The sequence below is a fragment of the Mercenaria mercenaria genome, chromosome 13 (genome assembly GCF_021730395.1).
Source record: "Mercenaria mercenaria strain notata chromosome 13, MADL_Memer_1, whole genome shotgun sequence".
NCBI lineage: Eukaryota > Metazoa > Mollusca > Bivalvia > Venerida > Veneridae > Mercenaria > Mercenaria mercenaria.
The window spans coordinates 14,460,837-14,471,842 of NC_069373.1; the positions used below are offsets into that span (position 1 = coordinate 14,460,837).

The 11,006-nt window shown below is 34.1% G+C and overlaps 2 protein-coding genes across 2 annotated transcripts; one reads left to right on the plus strand and one right to left on the minus strand.

The window, feature by feature from the left end:
* The first annotated feature begins 615 nt into the window (after positions 1-615).
* Positions 616-2,286, plus strand: LOC123529731 (actin, cytoplasmic-like). Its single transcript, XM_053521230.1, has 2 exons — positions 616-822; positions 1,055-2,286. The coding sequence occupies exon 2, from the start codon at positions 1,059-1,061 to the stop codon at positions 2,196-2,198; it is 1,140 nt and encodes a 379-aa protein (XP_053377205.1). The 5' UTR covers positions 616-822; positions 1,055-1,058; the 3' UTR covers positions 2,199-2,286.
* A 108-nt stretch (positions 2,287-2,394) lies between these two features.
* LOC123529732 (retinaldehyde-binding protein 1-like) lies at positions 2,395-7,168 on the minus strand. Its single transcript, XM_045310236.2, has 8 exons — positions 7,003-7,168; positions 6,067-6,216; positions 5,362-5,521; positions 4,997-5,058; positions 4,429-4,634; positions 4,007-4,117; positions 3,678-3,801; positions 2,395-3,159 (listed from the first exon to the last, which is right to left on the minus strand). The coding sequence occupies exons 1-8, from the start codon at positions 7,016-7,018 to the stop codon at positions 3,014-3,016; spliced, it is 975 nt and encodes a 324-aa protein (XP_045166171.2). The 5' UTR covers positions 7,019-7,168; the 3' UTR covers positions 2,395-3,013.
* Between the last annotated feature and the right edge of the window lie 3,838 nt (positions 7,169-11,006).

Genomic DNA, 11,006 nt, shown 5'->3' on the forward strand with positions numbered 1-11,006 from the left:
ATATTCAAAATGTGTCAAAACTTTTTAAGATATTAAGGATGTACTTCAGCATTTACATTAACATTTTTTTCAATTATAAGTAAAAATTAACTATAAGGAAAAGAAGTTGATAGATCTATGTAGTTTAATAATACAGCTGGACCAGTAGATGTATTATACTTGCAGAGCTGTTTAAACGGACTCCATATAAGGCAAATTGCAGAACTGTACATTTAAGGCAATCTAAGGCATTTAAGTATCATCTAATTATAGATTTCCGAATGTCAAAAGTATGCAGCTATATTTAGACTTTTACAGTCGGTTAATCACAGGTAACTATACCGTTTATCATTAAAAAGTCACAGCATTTTATAAACATATAGAATTTACTGTATCATGTGAGTCAACTAGAATGATATAAATAACGCACACGTACGCGTTTTTGTTCGACTGTCCTGTAGAGAAAGAAACTTATATATATATAAACATATAATTAAATTATTTACCCGGTATTATGTTTGCTATGGGTATTAAATACTAACAGTATACTATCATAGATATATTTAGTAACACGGCCTAAATAATGATTAACTATGACCATGACTAAACGAAATGAAAAGTATATCATAGGTAAAATAAGGGTATGAACAATACAGTATACCATATAGGGTAATAATTCGTGGACAGGCTCTGTGATCGACCCTTTAGCATGACACATGCCCTAGTAGTAAACAAAAGTCTCTGCCTATAAATATGAACCCTTTTGCATTGGCTGGCATACATCAACAAGCAAATCAGAGAAAACATTAGCAGAAATAGGTTTATATTTCAACAAAATCTTATGTAAGTAGATTAAATTTGTTTTCAATTCTTTATTTAGTGTTTTTCTATTCATTTGTATAGTTAAGTTTATTTCAAACTTTCCATATACGCCTTCCTGTCTTCCAATCTTTCTATAAAAGGTTCAACAAAATATTCGAGCAAGCAAATAAGAACAAACTGACTTAATTGTCTATTGAAGTTGTCTGCTACTTTATGCTTACATTTTGAAGTTTGATATGTTTGTTTATTTCAGAAAAATGTCTTTTGGCTATGATGACGATATTGCCGGCGTTGTAATTGACAACGGTTCCGGTATGTGTAAGGCCGGTTTCGCAGGTGACGATGCGCCAAGAGCCGTGTTCCCAGCAGTGACAGGTCGACCAAAGTACGACATGTGGATGGCAGGCATGGGTGGTAAGGATACATACGTTGGAGATGAAGCACAGAATAAGAGGGGAGTTTTGTCCCTGAAATATCCGGTTGAACACGGAATTGTCACTAACTGGGACGATATGGAGAGTATCTGGCATCACACTTTCTACAATGAACTCCGCGTGGCTCCAGAACAACACCCAGTGTTATTGACTGAGGCCCCATTAAACCCGAAAGCTAACCGAGAGAAAATGACCCAAATCATGTTCGAAACTTTCAACACACCAGCGTTCTATGTGTCTATACAAGCAGTGCTTTCATTGTATGCTTCCGGGCGTACCACAGGTGTAGTGTTCGACTCCGGTGATGGAGTTTCACATGTGGTTCCTATCTACGAAGGATATGCTTTACCGCATGCTATCGAACGAGTAAATTTAGCAGGGCGAGATCTGACGAACTATTTATCCAGAATATTAAACGAACGAGGGTATAGCTTCACGTCTTCCTCCGAGATGGAAATAGTTCGTGATATCAAAGAGAAACTATGTTATGCTGCTCTGGACTTCGAAGAGGAAATGAATGTTGCTGTAGGCTCGTCTCAAATAGAGAAAAGTTACGAACTTCCAGATGGAGAAATTGTTACTATTGGCAACGAACGATTTCGATGTGTTGAGTCACTGTTCCAGCCATCATTCATTGGCATGGAAAGTGCAGGTGCGCACGAACAACTATACAACAGTATAATGAAATCTGATATAGACATAAGAAAAGATCTGCTATCAAATGTCGTACTCTCAGGGGGTTCAACAATGTTTCCCGGCCTTGCAGACAGAATGAAAGTTGAATTAGACAATTTGGTTCCCAGTACCATGAAGGTGAAGGTTCTTGCTCCACCAGAGAGAAAGTACTCAGTGTGGATTGGTGGCTCTATCTTATCATCTCTATCTACGTTTGGTCAGATGTGGATCTCTAAACAGGAATACGACGAGTGCGGCCCAAGCATTGTACACAGAAAATGCTTCTAAGATAGAGCAGAACTCGAACTATTTGGTGCAATTGTCTTCTAATCACTTTTGTAAATAGTTCTATATTATTTAAATGAACATGTAGCACTTGAAGGAACTGTGGTATACATTGCCGCTTTTGCTTTATGATGTTATCTTTTTGTTTGTTTTTCATAAATCATTGATTTATATGCGCAGAGAAAGATCTGACACACTGTTGAAATATATCATTGTTTTTATTTTCGATATATACATGTTTGCCCTCGTCATATAACTATTGCAACTAATGATTTGTCAAAATAAAGTAAGAAAATGAGAAAAGTCGTTCAAATTTCTGTTAACACCAAATTAATATGCACCGAAAAACAACATTGAAGCATATAGTGCAATGACAGAGGAGGTAATTAACAAATTTAAATCACATTTTTTGTTTCTTTTTTGTTCATAACGACAGCACATTCAAATATTGCCATCAAACTAAGCTCAAGACGTTCTCATGTGTATTGTTATCATTATACTCATGAGTCCGGGTATGAAAAAGATGAGCTGATTAGACGAAGTTTGAGTTATTCATAGAAAGATATAGTAACCTTAAACCCTATCAAAGTTTATATATTCAAGTCAGCGTGGCCAGAAGTGTAATTTGAGACACAATATTAACTTGTGTTGAAAAAAACAACAACAATTTATCAAAGAATATCCCTCGAAAATACGCTAAAACACATCAGAGGAATGCCATGTCATTGCAAACTGTTTTGCCTCCTATCCATTAAAAGTATATATAAAGTTCTCTGGCAGAACTAAAACTTAACGAAATAAGCACACAGGACATACAATTAGTCCACATTCAGTTTTCTGAAAGAAGCTTCCGGTGGATTGTCAGTCGGTTTCCTCTTCTTCAAATCCACTTTGTATTTCTCGCTTGATATCTCAGTGATATGTTCTCTGAAGTCTGGTTTCACCATGTCCTCTATCATTTGTTCTGAAAAATGTAAACGACTGATTAGTATTGTAAAACATTTTATGTTCAGTTATTGTTTTTTATGTTACTCTGTATTAGTGCTTATTCAGTAGATTTTACTGGTGTATAAACTGCGTGCAAGTATTTTAGAAGGTCGAAATCACATATAAATAAAGAAGAAACATGCTTTCTTCTGGCGCTAAGCCCTAAGTGATATTTTTATACTGCATTTATTAGGAGCTTACTGAATGTCTGTATTATTGTGTGTTCATGTATTAAGTATATATCATTCTTAAGAAATGGTACATTATATAATCTAAAATATATCAGTTTTAAGAATTTTCTCTGTAATTTCTATTTTTCGATCAACCTAGGTACTGCTTATGTATAACAGGATACAAGATGACAACAGCTCTCTTTTTTCCTCTGAAATGTGTACAAAAGCCTAAAGTTGTGTTGTTGTTTTTGGCTGTTTCAGTTAATAAAGTTAAAGTGTACTTCCCTAATGCTTCAGTTTAAAGTAATAATTATAACTCTACCTATAATATCTTTCATTGGGCCGGCCGATGGGCCTTTATAATCATCCGGCAGATACTCATCTGGAAAAATCTCCATACCAACTTCCTCATATATTTTCACCAAACTTTTCCCGTGCAGATGCATCTGAAAAATCACGCAGAGTATTTAAGAATCAATTCCGTTGTTAGTAACAGTAATATTACTGTCAGTACAGATAGTCTGTGTGGTCAATATGCAATGATGAAATAAAACAAGACTACTATGAGTACTCAAAACAACCGGGATTATGTAGTCCAAAGAAATCAAAACTTCTATCATGTGATCGCATCTCAAAAAATATTCAGTTTACCCTGTCTTTGAATTTCTGTCGCATGAAAGGTGCTAAGAGAGTATACATAGCATCAAAAAAAGCCGGCTCCTTGTACATGTGAAACGCTTTGAATCTCATCGGAAGGGATTTCTGGAAGAACAATGTTTAGCACGTCAAAACATGCATAAAGTACATATACTGAAGTTTCCTTTTTGCACGAATGTGTATAATAACCACTGATCTATGTAAGAAGAGTATATGTTTATGGTTAGTTATCAGATCTCAGATTGTTTATCAGAGAAGGCATAGTTACACTTTCCAAACAATTAGGTACTCTGATTTGATTATTAAACACATAATCATGAAATGGCATATTTGATTGTGAACATTACTTTTTAATTTTTTTTTCAGAATAATCAATTAATCCTTCATTATTTCAATTCCTTATTATAATAAAATACCTGAAAGTATCCCAACATCTTCTTTTCGTATTCTGGACTCCAGAGTTTAAGGAAATCGATTGAGACGCCGGAAAAGTCTGACACGAAAACCACACCATTAACCTGTGCGTTTTCATCACACGCCAGCCAGTCACAGACCAAGCAACATGTTTTATACAGAAGATCCTGTCCTTCTTTCGATTTCATCAGACTAAAGTCGAATCCCTCTAAAAGTATACAAAATACAAATAAAAGCATATCACAATAATATCTAGATCAATCATATTTTAAATGAACAAATTTCAGGAAGAGCTTTACGGCAAATCTCACTGAAATATGCCAGTCGTTTTTGTAGAACCTGCTTAAACAGACTCTCTGAAATGAATAATATGTGTATTTATTTAATATACATTTAATCTCATTTACCAGTATTTGTCTAGTGGATCGAGGAATGTACTAGTTGTGTCTCTAGCGGTTCCTCTCATATTCTTTTCCTTATTAATGTTGATACATAGGTAGGAACATTCTGCATTTAACATGTTACTTACTAGCATTAGTTTTCAACATTTTGCATGCAAACGGCACCTACCCATTGAGCTGAATATAACTCGACGCCCATGTTTGTCGTACCCTTTAGGGCAATATATCATCCTTGAAAGATAAAATATACACGTATATCTACATGATTCGTTTTTTTTATATAATGGAAGTTCAATTTATATTTCTTTAAGGAAAACGTTTAAGGAAAAAGCATTGCTGTCGAGTCTGTATGGAATTACAGGTCCATTAAAATGTTGATAAAATATCCTTAATCTGACTAAATGTCTCAGTACACATAAAGTAGACGTCATGGTGATAGTTTCCATTAACTGTAACTGTATATGTTTAAACAAAGATAAGCCTAATATGATCAACTGCCTGAAACTAAATTAATTACACTCGTTTTCCTCTCACCCAGTTCTTAAGACTTTCTTTATTTTATCATCTGCTGGGTCTACATTTTTGAACCATTCCATTATCTTTGTCCTGTTTGTCCAATAATTTTCCAGTGTCTCTCTAGCCCCCAATTGACTGTACTTTCTCACCCTTATAAACCGTAGTAGAAACTGGAAATCTGTTTAACAGACAAGCAGAATTAGACAAGCAGAATTATTATTAAAATGGTGCTTTTAGATATATACTTAAGTTGAAAGTCTCCGCACCGTGTGATTTCACAACATTGTGAATACGAAAAGAAATACATATAAGTCTTTTTCCGATGCAGACCACAGAAGTACTATGGACTGTATGCACAGTTTACCATCAATCGAAACAAAATCAAAAGACCATGCCTTTACTAAACAGATGCAGCATCAAAATTTAATTGTGTGGTCGGTATATTAAAGTGATAACCAATGAGATAAACAGTTAAGTGCCCAAAATAGAAATATCAAATATTCACAAGTGTTTATGACTCAAAACTAATATCATTTTAATATATCTCACTTCCTGAACTGCCTACCGAAGAAAGTTACATAAATTATGAAGTACCGGTACTCATTCAAAATACGTTAAAATTTCAATTGTATCTAGCTTACCAACCGCTTGTCAATGTGATATAAATTTTGGTACTATTTAAATAATAATTTATGTCCCTAAAACGTTATGAAAAGGCAGTACCAGTTGGAGACTTGAGCCAGTCCTGTTCCAGTACCCATTTCCTCAGTGCCTGTACAGCACTCTCTCTGTCTTTGTCATTTAATTCGTGTAATTCATCTTTTGCCTTCTTCTTCCCGGCCTCGTCCAATTTACTTACAAATTTAGCATCTCCTGTAACAGAATAAATACACTAAAACAAATACAAAATGTAGATACATAAAATGATATAATATAATTTACTCTTATGGTCAGTCCTCCAGTCTTTATCAGTTTGCACATTACCGTTTTTAGACACGTTCTCGGGTGTTTTAAGAATGCCTAGCTATATACTTTTCAATATGTTAATTAATACATTGTCACACGGTACCATGCATAATAGAATTCTGGCATTCATTCATTCTACTTTCCTGAAAATGATAGAATACAAATAATGCGAGTTTGCATTTCTTATATCATCTATGCACAAGTATATATTAGAATATAAATGAATTATCTATAATGTACTTTTAAAGACATTTAAATGTTGTTTTTATTTTGTTATTTATCTTTAATGTCTGCTTTATTCGATAGAAGACATAACAGTTTGATTTTAGCTTGATTTGCAGTAAAACAGAATGTCAGCAGTGACCAATAATTGACCACCTAGTCACTCAAGCTGGACTTTCATATATATTGCCTGTTGCAAAAGTTAAAAAGGGGTAAATGCGTTACAGACAAGACATAACATGGTTGACAGCTGTTTATAATCAGGAAGTTCAATACAGGAAAGATGACTCAAAACAAAATCTACAACTCAGCATGGTAATTACTGTGCGAATACTATAATAAATTACAAGATATTTGAGCACACAAAAACATTTGTTGATATGTATGCATATCCGTATTATGTAATGTACTTTTCTGATATTTATAAAGTATTATAAAGTATTTCTAATGATACTATTGAAACAAACATACCTGGATCAACAGCCATTTTGTGTGCGCGCGAGATAACGTTCGATAAATTTAAAGCCGCTCGCTCGAATATGAATCAAAACAAACAAAGTTTTAGCTCACAAAAAATCAACTTTCATCAAGAGAGAACACTCTTTTTGGGTAGTGGACCCGGAATAACAGTCGACATTTTCCGTTCAATTACGTATTTATCCGTGTGCGATTTCGGCATTCTCCGGTTATTTTGAAAAAAGGATTGTCTGTTATGACCGAAGGATGCCGAAATCAGATACGGAGAATAGGTAGTCGCACGGAAGTTACCTAAAGAACAACATAGCATTTCAGAAAGGTACTAGTGGTAGGTAGTAGTATAGGGTGGTAATCTCCTATACTACTGTAGGTACAAGTACTGAAAATAAAGATGTACCTTCCTTGAAATAGGCAACGATACATTTTTAATGTAATTATAGACGGATTTACAATGCTGTTGGTTCCTATGATGTTTACCGGATGTTTTGATTTTAATGGGCATGTGCTCTTTACGTGTGGCAAAAAGACTGTTTAACATTAAGTAAACCTACACAAAATCATCCTTATATTATGAATTATTTTGCCACAATAAAGAAACTTTTGACCACACAATTTATTGTACAGAATTTTTGATTAAAAATTACCTAAGAGGCCGTTTTTTTCTTATTTTTGTGAGAAAAAAAAAAACATTTCCATTAGGCTAGATCAACCCACGAAATAAATATTAAATTTGTTCCTTACATCTGAAAATGTCATATTTTCTTTCATTTTATCTGTCAAATGATTTTTCAAATAGCTGTTGTATGTATTTTTCTCCGATTTGAATGATATTTAACATAAATTCTTAGGGGACGCGGATCTTTGTCACTCATGTTGCTGTGTTAAGTGATATACGGGAAATTATAACATTACTGAATCATTATGCAACTGGCATGATAAAACATAGGTCACCTTGGTGATCAAAACCATAACATTGGACTTCTTTTCAACAAGGATGTCACCTAATTAGACCGGATCATAAAAGTTACTAAAGCATATAAGATGTCTTCTTCGATGTAACTTACTTTAATGCTCTTCGGCCTAGTACGCTCTCGGATTAATATATCACGTAGCGGACGTTACAGATGTGCGCGAGATGATGGGACAGGTGGTGGTGGTGGGGGCTGGGGGTGGTGGTGGTGGTGGTGGTGTGTGTGTGGGGGGGGGGGGGGGGGGGGAGGTGCGGCCTGGGTACATCAGTTGTAATAAATCTATAACCCGTTCAAAATTTTTAGTTTTTGAATTTTTAAAACACATTCTTCGATTTCTCTCAATACAACTTTTAACTTCGACTTTCAATGATATTATTATGTAAGCTTATTGTGGCAGGTTGTATGTTCTGTCAGATTAAGAAAAAGAGATCTGTTAAGAAATGTCCATATAAACAGCAGCTTTTTAAATTGGTGTAAAATAACAATTTCTCAATTTTCTTTAACTTAAACTTGTCGAGATGAAAGATCAATATTGCTGAAAATAGTTTGTTGCCTGTTCATTACGAATCCTTAATCATCAGTTAAAATATGCATTAGTCGAAACAAAAAAGTATAAAGTACTTCTATTATTATATATTATATTATTTTTATAGCTCTTTGGTTGAAGTATCTTATTTTGAGCGAGGCAGTCGTGGATATGCAAAGATTTACATATATTTTTCTTTGTCCTGCAGTGGTAATTTATTACAACATGTTATAATACAGATTCATATTGATCGAATAGATTGAAATGTGATATAACTTTTACGTTGTTTAAATTGTACAGTCATGCCTTTTTGCCCTACGTAGAGTTGCGCATGCGCGAAATTTTGCTTTCGTTGCTAAGGATCTCCCCAAGTGTAAATCCAATCCTCTATACTAATTTCATATTTTTTTTTCATTATTATTTTCACGTACAAGTAAGTGTCATTTTAATGGAAAATACAATTCATAAGCTTCATCAGCGAGATTCTCTAGCTGTGTCAATAGATTCCTGGGGCAATCATTAAATACATTTTACAACACAGAAATGGAACACGCACCCATAAAATTTAAATAATACCGTTAGTGCTTTTAAAATATTTACCTACACTATCACGACTATTAGATGTAAGGCGATACACGCACCACCACACCCACTCCTCAGACCCCAGTTTCATTTTTGTTGGTTATTCAGATTTACCCTTGTGTGCATGTCAGTCCATCCGTCCTAATTTGTGTCGTGCATATCTCAAATATTTTATTACCTCCTCTAACGTGACCAATTGGCGAATTTAGTGTGTCACTTACCTATATTTCATAACTTGGTTGTGTGCATATATTTATATGCAAATCTGTTTTGGTAAATTGAAATAAGCACATACTTCCGCTGTAATTCATATAACGATAGAGAAATAACGAAATCTATACGAGAAACCTGTGCAGGTAATAACAACTTTATGGAGAACGATGGTGTCCTCCTATAAGTATTACGATACGAACTATTTTGTAAATTATCAAATATTTTGAAGTGTTTACACGCGCATTTACATGTTTCGCTATTGAACAAATTAAACAATATTTACTTGCAACCAGTTTAAACATTATCTACTCGCAAATTCAGTATTATCAACCTCGTCCCGGATGTTTTAATCACATAGATATTTGTAAACTAGCATCATTAAAATGCCAATTAAAGTGAAAGTTATCACTACATGTATTTATCATTATTTAAGGCTTTGATTGGGGAAAGTCACTGATGAGAGAATACTTGTAGCTTACACTAGTAAACTTTTGATGGGGGAAAATATTAAGTCTTTTTGTACACTGACCATACTTGACAGCTTCTGGGTGTCACAGAAAGTTTGAATGATTAACTTCCATCTGCATAACTTGCATATAATAACAATAACAACAACAACAACAACAACAATAATAATAATAATTATAATAATATTAATATCAATAATAATAATAGATAGGTAGGTAGGTAGGTAGAGAGGCAGGAGAGCAGGCAGACAGACAGATAGATAGATAGATAGATAGATATCTGGTCCAACCCAGAGTTTTCAAATCAGATATATTGTCAACGATCAGGGGTAGTGCTAGAAAAATGACGTGTATTTTTTTATACGTGTGTACATCTAAAAAAAAGATTTGTTCTCCTCATCAGTAAGTGAATCAATTCCGTGAAGTTATTTGTGAGTACTAAGTGGATGGAATCTACGAGTATTGATAAATAACAAGCGACGAGCATTGAAAAAATGGCGACTTTAGGAGCGCAATATTCTTCCGCTGAAGAACGAGTGCATATTTCCCGATGCAAAGATAATAACCTTTTTATTACACACGCATGTACATGTATAAATATAATGTAAATATCATAAATTTGTTCAATAGCCTGAATATGACAATACCGAACTAAATAGAAAAAATAGTGCAACAACCCACACTGAATTACGTCACGCACCCGATATGAAATTCAGGCGTCAGTGTATGGAAAAATATTGACTTTTCCGGTACCAGTGAAACTAAACGGGGAATAGAAACGAGTATGTAATAAAATAGTTTAGTGATTCCGTACGCATTTTTGTATCTTTTCGGGTCAATCTCCACAGGTCGTTGAAAGTAACTGGAAATTTGCTTTGCCAACAAATACGAAATACATAACAAGTTGAGGAATAAACCAAAATAATAGACTTAACTGCCGAATTATGTCTTAAAACGGAATTAATAGAAAACCAGAATCTGTATAGCGTAAAATGAGATGAATCGAAGAACGTTACAGACCGACAATTAGATTTACATATGTTTAAATTCATTGTGACCATCCTCTCATACAGTTATGCAATGCATTCCATTTTGCAGAAAATAAACTTTGGGCCATACCAAATTGATTTGTCGTTCGTCGGAACTACCGCATCAATGATTTCATTCCCGAGAAAAAGAAAAAAAATTCACCCGCCCGCACGTACTTAAAAATCGCCGAAAAAAATCATTTTTTTTTTC